Here is an 18381-nt window from a genome sequence, read left to right as displayed (position 1 = left end):
TTGCGGAGGTCATGCCCGACGACTGTGAGAACGAATGCGCAGCCCTGTCGAATCCTCACCGTACTGTCATTAAATGTTTCAGTCTTACGATGAATAGATACAGGTTCCGCGAGAACCTGACCGTACTTTTATTAAATGGGCAAGCTTACGCTGCATTCATGTAGGTTCCGCAATAATGGCAGTGAAAACGTGTGCCATATCGTTGCGGAGGTCATGCCCGACGACTGTGAGAACGAATGCGCAGCCCTGTCGAATCCTCACCGTACTGTCATTAAATGTTTCAGGCTTACGATGAATAGATACAGGTTCCGCGAGAACCTGACCGTACTCTTATTAAATGGGCAAGCTTACGCTGAATTCATGTAGGTTCCGCAATAATGGCAGTGAAAACGTGTGCCATATCGTTGCGGAGGTCATGCCCGACGACTGTGAGAACGAATGCGCAGCCCTGTCGAATCCTCACCGTAGTGTCATTAAATGTTTCAGTCTTACGATGAATAGATACAGGTTCCGCGAGAACCTGACCGTACTCTTATTAAATGGGCAAGCTTACGCTGCATTCATGTAGGTTCCGCAATAATGGCAGTGAAAACGTGTGCCATATCGTTGCGGAGGTCATGCCCGACGACTGTGAGAACGAATGCGCAGCCCTGTCGAATCCTCACCGTAGTGTCATTAAATGTTTCAGTCTTACGATGAATAGATACAGGTTCCGCGAGAACCTGACCGTACTCTTATTAAATGGGCAAGCTTACGCTGAATTCATGTAGGTTCCGCAATAATGGCAGTGAAAACGTGTGCCAAATCGTTGCGGAGGTCATGCCCGACGACTGTGAGAACGAATGCGCAGCCCTGTCGAATCCTCACCGTAGTGTCATTAAATGTTTCAGTCTTACGATGAATAGATACAGGTTCCGCGAGAACCTGACCGTACTCTTATTAAATGGGCAAGCTTACGCTGCATTCATGTAGGTTCCGCAATAATGGCAGTGAAAACGTGTGCCAAATCGTTGCGGAGGTCATGCCCGACGACTGTGAGAACGAATGCGCAGCCCTGTCGAATCCTCACCGTAGTGTCATTAAATGTTTCAGTCTTACGATGAATAGATACAGGTTCCGCGAGAACCTGACCGTACTCTTATTAAATGGGCAAGCTTACGCTGCATTCATGTAGGTTCCGCAATAATGGCAGTGAAAACGTGTGCCAAATCGTTGCGGAGGTCATGCCCGACGACTGTGAGAACGAATGCGCAGCCCTGTCGAATCCTCACCGTAGTGTCATTAAATGTTTCAGTCTTACGATGAATAGATACAGGTTCCGCGAGAACCTGACCGTACTCTTATTAAATGGGCAAGCTTACGCTGCATTCATGTAGGTTCCGCCATAATGGCAGTGAAAACGTGTGCCATATCGTTGCGGAGGTCATGCCCGACGACTGTGAGAACGAATGCGCAGCCCTGTCGAATCCTCACCGTAGTGTCATTAAATGTTTCAGTCTTACGATGAATAGATACAGGTTCCGCGAGAACCTGACCGTACTCTTATTAAATGGGCAAGCTTACGCTGAATTCATGTAGGTTCCGCAATAATGGCAGTGAAAACGTGTGCCAAATCGTTGCGGAGGTCATGCCCGACGACTGTGAGAACGAATGCGCAGCCCTGTCGAATCCTCACCGTAGTGTCATTAAATGTTTCAGGCTTACGATGAATAGATACAGGTTCCGCGAGAACCTGACCGTACTCTTATTAAATGGGCAAGCTTACGCTGAATTCATGTAGGTTCCGCAATAATGGCAGTGAAAACGTGTGCCAAATCATTGCGGAGGTCATGCCCGACGACTGTGAGAACGAATGCGCAGCCCTGTCGAATCCTCACCGTACTGTCATTAAATGTTTCAGTCTTACGATGAATAGATACAGGTTCCGCGAGAACCTGACCGTACTTTTATTAAATGGGCAAGCTTACGCTGCATTCATGTAGGTTCCGCAATAATGGCAGTGAAAACGTGTGCCATATCGTTGCGGAGGTCATGCCCGACGACTGTGAGAACGAATGCGCAGCCCTGTCGAATCCTCACCGTACTGTCATTAAATGTTTCAGTCTTACGATGAATAGATACAGGTTCCGCGAGAACCTGACCGTACTTTTATTAAATGGGCAAGCTTACGCTGCATTCATGTAGGTTCCGCAATAATGGCAGTGAAAACGTGTGCCATATCGTTGCGGAGGTCATGCCCGACGACTGTGAGAACGAATGCGCAGCCCTGTCGAATCCTCACCGTACTGTCATTAAATGTTTCAGGCTTACGATGAATAGATACAGGTTCCGCGAGAACCTGACCGTACTCTTATTAAATGGGCAAGCTTACGCTGAATTCATGTAGGTTCCGCAATAATGGCAGTGAAAACGTGTGCCATATCGTTGCGGAGGTCATGCCCGACGACTGTGAGAACGAATGCGCAGCCCTGTCGAATCCTCACCGTAGTGTCATTAAATGTTTCAGTCTTACGATGAATAGATACAGGTTCCGCGAGAACCTGACCGTACTCTTATTAAATGGGCAAGCTTACGCTGCATTCATGTAGGTTCCGCAATAATGGCAGTGAAAACGTGTGCCATATCGTTGCGGAGGTCATGCCCGACGACTGTGAGAACGAATGCGCAGCCCTGTCGAATCCTCACCGTAGTGTCATTAAATGTTTCAGGCTTACGATGAATAGATACAGGTTCCGCGAGAACCTGACCGTACTCTTATTAAATGGGCAAGCTTACGCTGAATTCATGTAGGTTCCGCAATAATGGCAGTGAAAACGTGTGCCAAATCATTGCGGAGGTCATGCCCGACGACTGTGAGAACGAATGCGCAGCCCTGTCGAATCCTCACCGTACTGTCATTAAATGTTTCAGTCTTACGATGAATAGATACAGGTTCCGCGAGAACCTGACCGTACTTTTATTAAATGGGCAAGCTTACGCTGCATTCATGTAGGTTCCGCAATAATGGCAGTGAAAACGTGTGCCATATCGTTGCGGAGGTCATGCCCGACGACTGTGAGAACGAATGCGCAGCCCTGTCGAATCCTCACCGTACTGTCATTAAATGTTTCAGTCTTACGATGAATAGATACAGGTTCCGCGAGAACCTGACCGTACTTTTATTAAATGGGCAAGCTTACGCTGCATTCATGTAGGTTCCGCAATAATGGCAGTGAAAACGTGTGCCATATCGTTGCGGAGGTCATGCCCGACGACTGTGAGAACGAATGCGCAGCCCTGTCGAATCCTCACCGTACTGTCATTAAATGTTTCAGGCTTACGATGAATAGATACAGGTTCCGCGAGAACCTGACCGTACTCTTATTAAATGGGCAAGCTTACGCTGAATTCATGTAGGTTCCGCAATAATGGCAGTGAAAACGTGTGCCATATCGTTGCGGAGGTCATGCCCGACGACTGTGAGAACGAATGCGCAGCCCTGTCGAATCCTCACCGTAGTGTCATTAAATGTTTCAGTCTTACGATGAATAGATACAGGTTCCGCGAGAACCTGACCGTACTCTTATTAAATGGGCAAGCTTACGCTGCATTCATGTAGGTTCCGCAATAATGGCAGTGAAAACGTGTGCCATATCGTTGCGGAGGTCATGCCCGACGACTGTGAGAACGAATGCGCAGCCCTGTCGAATCCTCACCGTAGTGTCATTAAATGTTTCAGTCTTACGATGAATAGATACAGGTTCCGCGAGAACCTGACCGTACTCTTATTAAATGGGCAAGCTTACGCTGAATTCATGTAGGTTCCGCAATAATGGCAGTGAAAACGTGTGCCAAATCGTTGCGGAGGTCATGCCCGACGACTGTGAGAACGAATGCGCAGCCCTGTCGAATCCTCACCGTAGTGTCATTAAATGTTTCAGTCTTACGATGAATAGATACAGGTTCCGCGAGAACCTGACCGTACTCTTATTAAATGGGCAAGCTTACGCTGCATTCATGTAGGTTCCGCAATAATGGCAGTGAAAACGTGTGCCAAATCGTTGCGGAGGTCATGCCCGAAGACTGTGAGAACGAATGCGCAGCCCTGTCGAATCCTCACCGTAGTGTCATTAAATGTTTCAGTCTTACGATGAATAGATACAGGTTCCGCGAGAACCTGACCGTACTCTTATTAAATGGGCAAGCTTACGCTGAATTCATGTAGGTTCCGCAATAATGGCAGTGAAAACGTGTGCCAAATCATTGCGGAGGTCATGCCCGACGACTGTGAGAACGAATGCGCAGCCCTGTCGAATCCTCACCGTACTGTCATTAAATGTTTCAGTCTTACGATGAATAGATACAGGTTCATTCATTCATTCATTCATTCATTCATTCATTCATTCATTCATTCATTCATTCATTCTTTATTTACATCATATTTTACAAAATACGAAAGCCTTACTGGACCCATAGCCATTGGCTAGTCTCGGGTCCATAGGGAACTTAGGCTATAAAACGCAACACGCGAGCACACAAAAGCAGCAGACATATACATAATAGTAATATAAACATAGATAACTCAGACACGAATGTAAATATAACTCAGCGTTCTTTTATCCTCAACGCGCGCGAGCAACAAAACAGACATAATACTTAACAATGACAATGACATTCACAACTCGAGCAATTGACATGTAAGTACAACTTAGACATGAATCTAGATTTAAAGTAGGTTCCTTTTATCGACAGTTCCGCGAGAACCTGACCATACTCTTATTAAATGGGCAAGCTTACGCTGAATGCATGTGGGTTCCGCAATAATGGCAGTGAAAACGTGTGCCATATCGTTGCGGAGGTCATGCCCGACGACTGTGAGAACGAATGCGCAGCCCTGTCGAATCCTCACCGTAGTGTCATTAAATGTTTCAGTCTTACGATGAATAGATACAGGTTCCGCGAGAACCTGACCGTACTTTTATTAAATGGGCAAGCTTACGCTGCATTCATGTAGGTTCCGCAATAATGGCAGTGAAAACGTGTGCCATATCGTTGCGGAGCTCATGCCCGACGACTGTGAGAACGAATGCGCAGCCCTGTCGAATCCTCACCGTAGTGTCATTAAATGTTTCAGGCTTACGATGAATAGATACAGGTTCCGCGAGAACCTGACCGTACTCTTATTAAATGGGCAAGCTTACGCTGCATTCATGTAGGTTCCGCCATAATGGCAGTGAAAACGTGTGCCAAATCGTTGCGGAGGTCATGCCCGACTGTGAGAACGAATGCGCAGCCCTGTCGAATCCTCACCGTAGTGTCATTAAATGTTTCAGTCTTACGATGAATAGATACAGGTTCCGCGAGAACCTGACCGTACTCTTATTAAATGCGCAAGCTTACGCTGCATTCATGTAGGTTCCGCCATAATGGCAGTGAAAACGTGTGCCAAATCGTTGCGGAGGTCATGCCCGACGACTGTGAGAACGAATGCGCAGCCCTGTCGAATCCTCACCGTAGTGTCATTAAATGTTTCAGTCTTACGATGAATAGATACAGGTTCCGCGAGAACCTGACCGTACTTTTATTAAAAGGGCAAGCTTACGCTGCATTCATGTAGGTTCCGCAATAATGGCAGTGAAAACGTGTGCCAAATCGTTGCGGAGGTCATGCCCGACGACTGTGAGAACGAATGCGCAGCCCTGTCGAATCCTCACCGTAGTGTCATTAAATGTTTCAGTCTTACGATGAATAGATACAGGTTCCGCGAGAACCTGACCGTACTCTTATTAAATGGGCAAGCTTACGCTGCATTCATGTAGGTTCCGCCATAATGGCAGTGAAAACGTGTGCCAAATCGTTGCGGAGGTCATGCCCGACGACTGTGAGAACGAATGCGCAGCCCTGTCGAATCCTCACCGTAGTGTCATTAAATGTTTCAGTCTTACGATGAATAGATACAGGTTCCGCGAGAACCTGACCGTACTCTTAATAAATGGGCAAGCTTACGCTGCATTCATGTAGGTTCCGCCATAATGGCAGTGAAAACGTGTGCCAAATCGTTGCGGAGGTCATGCCCGACGACTGTGAGAACGAATGCGCAGCCCTGTCGAATCCTCACCGTAGTGTCATTAAATGTTTCAGGCTTACGATGAATAGATACAGGTTCCGCGAGAACCTGACCGTACTCTTAATTAATGGGCAAGCTTACGCTGCATTCATGTAGGTTCCGCCATAATGGCAGTGAAAACGTGTGCCAAATCGTTGCGGAGGTCATGCCCGACGACTGTGAGAACGAATGCGCAGCCCTGTCGAATCCTCACCGTAGTGTCATTAAATGTTTCAGTCTTACGATGAATAGATACAGGTTCCGCGAGAACCTGACCGTACTCTTATTAAAGGGGCAAGCTTACGCTGCATTCAGGTAGGTTCCGCCATAATGGCAGTGAAAACGTGTGCCATATCGTTGCGGAGGTCATGCCCGACGACTGTGAGAACGAATGCGCAGCCCTGTCGAATCCTCACCGTAGTGTCATTAAATGTTTCAGTCTTACGATGAATAGATACAGGTTCCGCGAGAACCTGACCGTACTTTTATTAAATGGGCAAGCTTACGCTGCATTCATGTAGGTTCCGCAATAATGGCAGTGAAAACGTGTGCCATATCGTTGCGGAGGTCATGCCCGACGACTGTGAGAACGAATGCGCAGCCCTGTCGAATCCTCACCGTAGTGTCATTAAATGTTTCAGTCTTACGATGAATAGATACAGGTTCCGCGAGAACCTGACCGTACTCTTATTAAATGGGCAAGCTTACGCTGCATTCATGTAGGTTCCGCCATAATGGCAGTGAAAACGTGTGCCAAATCGTTGCGGAGGTCATGCCCGACGACTGTGAGAACGAATGCGCAGCCCTGTCGAATCCTCACCGTAGTGTCATTAAATGTTTCAGTCTTACGATGAATAGATACAGGTTCCGCGAGAACCTGACCGTACTTTTATTAAATGGGCAAGCTTACGCTGCATTCATGTAGGTTCCGCAATAATGGCAGTGAAAACGTGTGCCATATCGTTGCGGAGGTCATGCCCGACGACTGTGAGAACGAATGCGCAGCCCTGTCGAATCCTCACCGTAGTGTCATTAAATGTTTCAGTCTTACGATGAATAGATACAGGTTCCGCGAGAACCTGACCGTACTCTTATTAAATGGGCAAGCTTACGCTGCATTCATGTAGGTTCCGCCATAATGGCAGTGAAAACGTGTGCCAAATCGTTGCGGAGGTCATGCCCGACGACTGTGAGAACGAATGCGCAGCCCTGTCGAATCCTCACCGTAGTGTCATTAAATGTTTCAGTCTTACGATGAATAGATACAGGTTCCGCGAGAACCTGACCGTACTTTTATTAAATGGGCAAGCTTACGCTGCATTCATGTAGGTTCCGCCATAATGGCAGTGAAAACGTGTGCCAAATCGTTGCGGAGGTCATGCCCGACGACTGTGAGAACGAATGCGCAGCCCTGTCGAATCCTCACCGTAGTGTCATTAAATGTTTCAGTCTTACGATGAATAGATACAGGTTCCGCGAGAACCTGACCGTACTTTTATTAAATGGGCAAGCTTACGCTGCATTCATGTAGGTTCCGCAATAATGGCAGTGAAAACGTGTGCCATATCGTTGCGGAGGTCATGCCCGACGACTGTGAGAACGAATGCGCAGCCCTGTCGAATCCTCACCGTACTGTCATTAAATGTTTCAGTCTTACGATGAATAGATACAGGTTCCGCGAGAACCTGACCGTACTTTTATTAAATGGGCAAGCTTACGCTGCATTCATGTAGGTTCCGCAATAATGGCAGTGAAAACGTGTGCCAAATCGTTGCGGAGGTCATGCCCGACGACTGTGAGAACGAATGCGCAGCCCTGTCGAATCCTCACCGTAGTGTCATTAAATGTTTCAGTCTTACGATGAATAGATACAGGTTCCGCGAGAACCTGACCGTACTTTTATTAAATGGGCAAGCTTACGCTGCATTCATGTAGGTTCCGCCATAATGGCAGTGGAAACGTGTGCCAAATCGTTGCGGAGGTCATGCCCGACGACTGTGAGAACGAATGCGCAGCCCTGTCGAATCCTCACCGTACTGTCATTAAATGTTTCAGTCTTACGATGAATAGATACAGGTTCCGCGAGAACCTGACCGTACTTTTATTAAATGGGCAAGCTTACGCTGCATTCATGTAGGTTCCGCAATAATGGCAGTGAAAACGTGTGCCATATCGTTGCGGAGGTCATGCCCGACGACTGTGAGAACGAATGCGCAGCCCTGTCGAATCCTCACCGTACTGTCATTAAATGTTTCAGTCTTACGATGAATAGATACAGGTTCCGCGAGAACCTGACCGTACTTTTATTAAATGGGCAAGCTTACGCTGCATTCATGTAGGTTCCGCAATAATGGCAGTGAAAACGTGTGCCAAATCGTTGCGGAGGTCATGCCCGACGACTGTGAGAACGAATGCGCAGCCCTGTCGAATCCTCACCGTACTGTCATTAAATGTTTCAGTCTTACGATGAATAGATACAGGTTCCGCGAGAACCTGACCGTACTTTTATTAAATGGGCAAGCTTACGCTGCATTCATGTAGGTTCCGCCATAATGGCAGTGGAAACGTGTGCCAAATCGTTGCGGAGGTCATGCCCGACGACTGTGAGAACGAATGCGCAGCCCTGTCGAATCCTCACCGTACTGTCATTAAATGTTTCAGTCTTACGATGAATAGATACAGGTTCCGCGAGAACCTGACCGTACTTTTATTAAATGGGCAAGCTTACGCTGAATTCATGTAGGTTCCGCCATAATGGCAGTGAAAACGTGTGCCAAATCGTTGCGGAGGTCATGCCCGACGACTGTGAGAACGAATGCGCAGCCCTGTCGAATCCTCACCGTACTGTCATTAAATGTTTCAGTCTTACGATGAATAGATACAGGTTCATTCATTCATTCATTCATTCATTCATTCATTCATTCATTCATTCATTCATTCATCCTTTATTTACATCATATTTTACAAAATACGAAAGCCTTACTGGACCCATAGCCATTGGCTAGTCTCGGGTCCATAGTGAACTTAGGCTATAAAACGCAACACGCGAGCACACAAAAGCAGCAGACATATACATAATAGTAATATAAACATAGATAACTCAGACACGAATGTAAATATAACTCAGCGTTCTTTTATCCTCAACGCGCGCGAGCAACAAAACAGACATAATACTTAACAATGACAATGACATTCACAACTCGAGCAATTGACATGTAAGTACAACTTAGACATGAATCTAGATTTAAAGTAGGTTCCTTTTATCGACAGTTCCGCGAGAACCTGACCATACTCTTATTAAATGGGCAAGCTTACGCTGAATGCATGTGGGTTCCGCAAGAATGACAGTGAAAACGTGCGGGAAACCGTTGCGGAAGGCGTGACTGATGACTGTGAGAAGGAATGCGTAACCCTGCCGAATTATCATCGTTGTGGCATCCTGTGTTGGATTTCGGTTTCAGTTTTGGGTCGTTTACGTCAGGGCGCCACTCAGCGCCAAACGCTGTAAGTTGCCTGCTGCGTTTCCCCTCACTGTAATAAAATGATTTTTGGTCTGGTCCCCGACTTGAGCAGTCCGGCTCTTTTTCTGCGGCGCTGCATGCCCCGGCCGTTTAGGCTTCATGCCGTAGGTCCTCCGTCCGGCCGCCTCGTCGAAGCTACTACAATCGTATTTTTATTAAATGCGCATATTTAGACTGACTTGTTAAATGTTCCGCAAGGATAACATAAAGAACGTGTACGAAGTTGTTGCAGAAGTCATTCGTGATGGCTGAAAATGCGATACCACTAAGTCACGATTAATTCACGAAGTTTGCATATGTTAACTTGACTGCATCTACGACGTTTATAGCAATTGTGGTGCCCTGTGCATGACTGTTCTACACACCTATTGCGAATATGTGATCGCTTACGCATCTGCTCCTCGCAATGATGTTTAGGTCCGGGGTTTCATTTACATCGAAAAAGAAAGTTAATATTTTTGTGGTGAGCACTGCTTTTATACCATGCGTTCCAAAAACGCTGTGCCAAACTTTTATATATGCAAATACCACGTAGCCGGACAGACCCAAGGTAACGTTTGCCGTCGGTTAGAGCAAGTCAGACTGTTTTTTTTATTATTTCGCCGAACTGCATAATTAATAATCAGAGCAAAAGTGTCAATAGAAATGTAGTAGAACATCCTGCAAAATTTCAGATCCAGCTTTCTGTAGCTGAATACGTGCTACACAAAACTGTTTTTCCAAGACCGAAAAAGAAGTGCTACGCGACTTAGTCTTGCGGCACTTTCTTTTTTGTTGTGTGTTTTGTGGTTTCCCTTTCAATCTTGGAAACAACTATCACGTGGCACGCATTGAGTGTCACATTATGTCATGTCCCACACGTGACGGCACTGAACGAAGGTAACGTTTGCGCAGTATATATATATATATATATATATATATATATATATATATATATATATATATATATATATATATATATATATATATATTTCAAATGAAATGTTAAGCTCCATCTCCTTGTCACTCACTGTTCGCGCCCTTAGATTTAGCGACACTTCAAGAGCCTCACTATAGTGCAACTACATTGGCTCCACACGCCTCATCCTATTTGCATTGTTTCTCTTCAACACACACACACACACACACACACACACACACACACACACACACACACACACACACACACACACACATATATATATATATATATATATATATATATATATATATATATATATATATATATATATATATATATATATATATATATATATATTATTCATTGAAGATTTATCTCACACACTGCACCGAGACTAACAGGAAGGATGAGGATATGCTGTTAAAGGCAGCATGACTAATGAGCACCGTTAAGTCCGTTTATATTAGTTAGGTATTCTCTAAATGGGGGCGCTGTTTCGATTTATATGCCAGCAGGGTGTGCCAATATCCGATACTTCCGAATGACGAATGGAATAATGTCGCATTTAATTTAGTCTTCCAATTGAGTACGAATACCTTTCCAACACTTTCTTTTTAATACTTGATAGCGTCAACCGTGCGCAAATAAAAATAAAGAATGGGCGTAACTACGACAAAGATGTCATTCACGCGGGCGTAGTATTGACATAAGACACGGAGGACTTGCGTGTCTTACGCAAGTTACGCAAGTGAGCTACGTCTCTCAGGGTACCAGAATTTACCGTGTATAAACAGCGATCATTCGCACTCTCCAAAGAGTGCTGTGCATACGAACAAACTGCTTATTTGTTTCGAATGGTCCATTCGTGCTTATATTAAACAACAGTTTGTAACGCACGTGCTTTGTGATGACAAAAACTTGACCAAGTTGGGAACACTGGAATGGCCGAACATCGTTCTATAATTGTGAGAACAGCTGTTCGTCACTTCGAAAGCTATTCGGAAAGCATTCGATATTCCATTCGATTGTGGCATTATACGATCCCGTCTTAAAAATTACCATTCGCACACCCATAATGCATGATGGAAAAGAAAGGCCTTGCATTTTACTAACGGGAAAAGAAATGAAGACCACAGCTTTCCTTCTCTGATTTCAAGCCCGAACCGCGACGCCGGTAAATATCAATGTGTCATCGTTACACCCTGCATTCACTAAATTTTTCACCTGCTCGCGCACTGTTATTGCACAGAAGCTGTCAAAGATCGCTATAGGTTCAGACCCTGGTTTCTGTAGCATGCAGTGCGAATCTCGTTCGTCGATAAACTGTTAAACTGGTCCCCAACATGTCGTCATCAAAATAACATGACGTCATGAAGAGCTGCGAACTTCAAGGCGCCAACGCTGTCCCTCTTTTGTTTCTCGTCTTTCTTTCTGTTTCTTTTCTTTTTTTTGGCTTGCCAAGTCCGGCATTTTCCTTGTTTCCCGAATCATAACAACCTACCTTCACTCACGGTTATATATACTTACTAGTACTATTCCTTCGATCACGTGTGATTAACACCTGGAGCTGCAGAACGGCTGCCTATTAGACATGTGGCGTTGCACTTCCGAGCTCGTGGTCGCGGGTTCGGACCCGACCGCGGCAGCCGCATTTGACTAGGAGCGAAATGTCAAAAAAAAATAGCACGCCGCAACCTTCGCTTCTCATTCCAACGAGCAGCTCTGCCTCCAGGACGCATCTCACCTCGTGAGTGTCTAGCAGAGGCAAGCGCAGCTGCTTATATACCGCCGCGACGCCGCGAGCGACGGCGCGAGTTGGAGCCCCGTTTCTCCTCTGTCGTGACGTCACGGTGTCACGTGGTCAGCCTTGAAGGCGACGCCGCGAGCGACGGCGCGAGTTGGAGCCCCGTTTCTCCTCTGTCGTGACGTCACGGTGTCACGTGGTATTGAAGGCGGCACCGCCGCCCCTGAGGAGCTGGGTTGAGCTCTAGTAATATGCTTTGCATAAAAAAAGAACGGTCGTGTGCTTCTATTTAGGTGCGCGTCAAAGAAGCCCCCCTCCCCAGTTGCTCGAAATTAAAGTCCCCCACTACGGCGTGCGCCTCAATCATATCATGGTCTTGGCACACAAGACCACAAAATATAGTGTCAACTCGAGAACCACTGCGTTCATCTAGTACTCCGCATTTTCGTAGTGCTGTCGCCAGTCGTGGACTACGCAGCGTTCTCAGCCGTATCACGAAGATGTCACTCGCACCGCGCTTGCATTTCCAGCGCCTGGAGAAGCTGATCCGCGACCTGAACCGGCTTCCGAGCTCGGTGTCGGTGCCCGAGACCACCGTCAGCTTCCTGCTCAGCGTGCCCTGGCTGCCCGCCGAGAGCGTGCCCCGCCTCAAGAAGGTGCCTCCATTCATCTATCTATAGCGTCTGTCCCTCTCTCTGTTTTGAAGTCCCGAAAATGCACAGTGGGTAATGAAGGACGCCGAGCTTGCAACAATGTACCGCGCCATTGATTGTTTACGCCTGAAACACGCGCGCAGTGATACACGTAATTTTAAATAGACATTAGAGCGTTTTAGTTTGCAAACCTCTTACCATTCATGGAGGCCTACACGCGATGATAATGATGATGATGACCATTTATTGGCGTGCCCTTTGAAACGGGGCGCTGACGAGTAGTCACCTAGCCTGCTTGAATTAATCAGGTATGTTATACATGCTTTTAGTTCCAGCATTTTTGTACACATATGCACACTCTTCTTTTTTCTCTTTGTCAAAACTTCTCTATATGTATCTTGTACCGCTACCCATGCCTGTAATGGATTTTTTTCTGACGATACTATAAATGTCTCTTGCTTATATCGACTGCTGACCGGTGGATGCTTCCATGCACTTTAAATCCAATCGCTTCTGGAAGGTGTACGTTACCTACGGGTCTCACTGGGTGAGTTTCTTCGCATTCCGTTAAGGTGTGCTCAGCGGTCTCCGGAATTTTGCTGCAGCATACACGTGCCTCATCTTGTTGCGAATATTTGCTCCGGTGTGTTATCGTCCTTACGCAGCAAGCTCGACTGCTGCAAATAGTGAGGCACTTCCCTTCGTGTTATGGCACAGATCTCCCCTTCTAAATTCTCTCTTCCCATTCTTGCAATCCTCCATGGTCTTTGTTTGTTTGTTTGTTTGTTTGTTTGTTTGTTTGTTTGTTTGTTTGTTTGTTTGTTTGTTTGTTTGTTTGTTTCCGTTATTTGCCGTCGCTTTCTCCGTTTCTCTCAGTTTCTTTCTCGTTACTTACACTTACGATTGCCCTGTGCTTGGTTGTCAACTTTCTTGACATCTTCCTCCATTCTGTGTCCACGCTTTTAAGGTACAGATACTTATGCATATTAACCAACCATTTATTTTGATCCACGCTGCTGAGTCTTTCTTCAAAAGCAATTTTGCTCTGCGCTTCTCTGCCTTCAAAAGAGGCCCAACCCATGCAACCCTGCACTGCCTTATTTGGGGTTTTCCCGTGGGCTCCCAAAGCCAACCGGCCTACCGATCTTTGCTTAACTTCCAAACCTGGACAAGATGTCCAACTTTAAGCACACAACTGAATCCGCAAACGTTAGCGTTGGCACCATTACTCGTTTCCACACCCCACGCACCACTACATATTCATTGTGGCCCCAAAGTGCTACGTATCTTATTACTGCTGCATTCCGCTTCACCTTTATTTTCATATTATCTTTCTGGGCGCTTGAGTAAGTCTTTCCTTCGTCTGCGTGTGCGCCGAGGTATTTACATTACTTGACTACGGGTATGACTTGCTGTTGAATTGATGCCACCTGATTACTCGTCTTTTCGTTAAAGATCATAATTGCAGATTTCTCTGTGCTAAACTTAGAACCGGGACTTGTCAATGCGTTGCCACACGTATTCTCAAGTCTCGTAAATCTCTTGCATTGTCCGCTAGTAGAACTATGTCGTCCGCACACATCAGTCCGGGGACCTTCTGTTGTACCCTTTGCCATTACGCATGTGGGGATAAATCAAATCCTAATTCACTGTTTTCCAGTCGCTTTTCTAAGCCCTTAACATAAAACTTGAACAACAATGGAGACAGAGGACATCCTTGCTTAAGTCCTTGGGAAACTTCCACCGCATCAGCATACATTTCCGGCCTTTCTCTACAATTGGTACTCGGTCAATTGTCTCTATATATCTCCCTCAGCGACTCCGTTAAATCGTTGTCTATGCATTCGTGCTTGATAATGTCTCATAACGATTCCTGGTCTGCGTTGTCTTAGACATCCTTAATATCGAGACGTGCTATCCTAGAGGTATATTCTGAGCTACTGAAATCTCTATGCGCCGAGTTAATACAAACATATTATCCTAAGTAGTATTATCCTTTAGTACAAACATATTATCCTAAGCGTCTGCCTGGTCTGAGCCCATTCTGTTGTTCATCCAGTATTGCATGCAGTTTAACTATTCCAATTACATGCTCCCCGACACAGATTCTACGCACCTACATTGCAGACAATGGTGCTAAACTCCGTGACATTTTGGGTTGAAGAAAAAGAATATTTGATGCGCTATCTCAGGAGGTAATATTTTGAGCAAAATAAAATCTCGTGTCAGCAAGGCGCGATATTTGTCGTTAATTCTTCATTTTCTCTCATCCCGCAGCTTTACTGCTGGAAGTACAACAAGGGCATGCAGCTTGTGTCTTCCGGGAAGAAGCACCAGGCCATCCACATCGTCTTCTCTGGAATAGTCAAGGTGTGTACCGTCGCAGCACAGACTTGAATACCTACGTTAAATCTCTTCAGACTGGAAAAATGTTAGCTCAACACTCCATAGTTATTCATTTGGCGGGAAATTTTTTCTTTTTACATTAATGTACATAAGAATGTGAAGGCCTCACTTTCGTTCTTTATTTTACGCCGAGAACATCATACGTTTTCTCGTATGAGGAAATGTTCACTCATCGATAAACTTTCTCGAATTAAAAATGGAATGATTCGTGCAATTTACAATTTTTCATCCGCCCACACTGCGGTAACTTTACTACAGAGGTATCGTTTAATCAGTTGATAAACCTTTATGATTATCGTCTACATAATGTTTTCAAAATGAACCAAAATATTAATCCAATAAACTATGACAATTGCCAATTTACGCAAAAATATATCCGCATATGCCACAAGACATCGCAAACATTGCGATGTGCCACCAAATGAAACAAACTATAATGATCAAATATTAGGCAGCGCAATCCCTCTAATTACGATCGGGACTTGGATTTTCGTTTCGAATGTCTAAGAAGAAAGGAATGTTGTTCGAATGTCATGCATGTACGTTGTTGTCTACACGTGCTAATTTCTGGCTTAGGCTCTGTGAATGCCTATTTATTTTCTTTCGCTCTTTCCCTTTAATGTTTCTTTTCTTTTTCTTGAACCCTGCAGGACTGGTTACGCTGATATGGCGAAACTGTAACGTGTAACTCTACTTGCGTGTACTCATTTCTCGCGCAGTGAAGCATCAAGTTACTGGTGCTCACGTCAAAGGACGTGGGAGACCGAAGAAGGGGGTTGGGGGGGGGGGGGGGGAGTTAAGTTTCGGTGTTCTTTTCTCCTTGAAGTCGACCAAAGTCTCTTCAAGGTGATTATCGGCGTTGATGAAGCAGGAGGCAGGTTGGAGGTAACAAAACTTGAAGATATATTACAACGGAAATATTTACACAGTCAAATACAGAGTTAGCAAAAGAACACCGATGCAAAACACACAAGTAAACAGCGCCTTACTCTTCTACTTTTCTTAAGTAAGAGCCTAGGACAACTGTCACTACATACGACCAACCGAGTCTCACTGTTCTACCACTAAGTGGTTACGGCCCAGACGAGCGTTGCATCGCACGGAGTCTTACTGTTCTGTCAGGTTTAGTGATTACAGCCTAGACTGAGGAACAAGCACCTCGTCTCGATTGTTATAGGCGAAAGAAACAAAGAAAAAGGGCGGTAGGACCGTTAGCCCATCCCACAGAAGCAGTTGCCAATGAGAGTTGACAGTTTCATAAGCCACAACCCAAAGGGATGGGCTTACTCTCAAAAGTAAATGCAATGGAAAACAACCCTGTTTTCCTTCTTCCCACAACTTAGTTTCCTTCTCTTATTTCCACGTGGTCAGTGACGACCTCGGCAAACACGCCAGGCACGCACGATTTATTGAGGCCATCTCGCACCTCAGCGGCGTTTCTAGCCAGCAGGGGGCTCGGGCGCTGGTGTCCCAACACCGCGTACCGCAGTCCCCCTCAAGGTTTTTCCTCGTAGAAAAATAATGACCGCTGGCGGCATCCGGACTCGGTGTTCTTAAAACGACGTTCTCCGAACGTGGCCTCCGCATGCGCACCGCGCCCCTCTCTACGGCGCGCACTGCAAGCTCGTCACCCGACACCACGCAGGCCGTCCGACCCCTCAAAAACAAACGGTTGCTGCCCGACGCGCTGGGGGGGTGGACGCTTCCCCATTCGCAAAACGCATGGGCAACTCGCGGCACTGCAAAAGTATATACAAAACAATCATGCAGCCCTACACCGTCCATTCTGCCTGCTCGAGAGATAAGCGGCCTAACAGGGGGGGAATGTACTAGGCGGTTGTTGTCACACGTAGTATTGTTCCAGCTGTTCCGCGGCTCAATGTCCCACAATAGCGACCACGCGGCCGCTTTCGCTCGATCACGTGGTACACACTAAAATAATTTACACCCTAAAAAGTGAAAAAGGGTGTAAATATCTCTATAACTCACACCCTTAGGGTGTTATCTATATAACAGACACCCTAGGGGTGTGAGTTAAAGACACATGTACACCCTTTTGAACTGTTAAGGGTGTAAATTATTTTACAGTTTACTGGAGGTTGCATTTCCACAATAACATGCGCGGCATCGCCACCCTGCAAAGCTCGTACAGTTCTTTCTTTCTTTTCTTTTTTCTTTTTTTTGAGAGAGAGAGGGGGGGATGGCAACTGCCTTTAGTTGTTGTGAATGAGACAGCTCACAACAACTAAAAAATATCCCCGGACAGGCGCGAACACCTGTCCGTGTCTATTCTTTGTCTGGGTCCTCTTTTGCGCCTAAAACAATTTGTAGCCACGTACCAACTAGCCCGACAACAGACGTTACTAAACTGTACTTTTCGTTCATTTGAGTCTTGCATGAACTTTCAGGGTGTGCGCTTTTTTTGGAGTCCATTGTTAGTTGATAAAGGACTACCTTGCCATTAACCGGATTAGCCCAGCAAGCGTCAAGAACGCCTCCTTCGCCAGAACAGCCTAACTATGAAACATAACTTTGAAATTCGCAGTGTCATTGCGACATACCGGCAATAAGGTTTCGGTGCGAAGATCGAGCACGGGGAATTTCGCTCTCATTTTCTTCCACAAAAATTTTCCGTGCGAACAGAAGAAAACGTCGTTTGTAAAAAATTACGGCCTAAATCGATTTACTATTCTTTTTAATATTAATATGTTTAACAAGGACGTGTGCGTAAATAAGTCTGAGAGTAACTTCCGAATCTCGACGCTAGCGACTGTCGACACTGCGACACCGCTGCTGCAAAAGCACGCTGGCAGTGTAGATGTCCTTGGCGGCCTGAAGGGTAACTGCGCTAAGAAGCATGCTGTGTGTCGGTACTAAGAGAAACCCGTTAAGCCCACGAGGTTAAAAGTCAGGGATAAGGAAAGACGGCAGATCCCACATCCTCTGGACCCACCGTGGTTGCTCAGTGGCTATGGTGTTGGGCTGCTGAGCACGAGGTCGCGGGATCGAATCCCGGCCACGGCCGCCGCAATTCGATGGGGGCGAAATGCGAAAACACCCGTGTACTTAGA

At 46.0% G+C, this 18381-nt stretch overlaps 1 protein-coding gene across 2 annotated transcripts in view; it reads left to right on the top strand.

The window, feature by feature from the left end:
* LOC135912679 (sperm-specific sodium:proton exchanger-like) overlaps window positions 1-18381 on the top strand; it is a 109117-nt gene that overhangs the window by 69297 nt on the left and 21439 nt on the right. For both annotated transcript variants that reach the window (XM_065445191.2, XM_065445190.2), the window contains 2 exons: window positions 12782-12907; window positions 15182-15274. In XM_065445191.2, the coding sequence (XP_065301263.2) occupies window positions 12782-12907; window positions 15182-15274 (219 nt within the window). The remainder of the gene's footprint in view (window positions 1-12781; window positions 12908-15181; window positions 15275-18381) is intronic.

Source organism: Dermacentor albipictus, chromosome 7 (assembly GCF_038994185.2).
Source record: "Dermacentor albipictus isolate Rhodes 1998 colony chromosome 7, USDA_Dalb.pri_finalv2, whole genome shotgun sequence".
NCBI classification, from domain to species: Eukaryota; Metazoa; Arthropoda; class Arachnida; order Ixodida; family Ixodidae; genus Dermacentor; species Dermacentor albipictus.
Note: the sequence above shows the minus strand (reverse complement) of the source record. Positions and strands in the feature narration are given on the sequence as shown.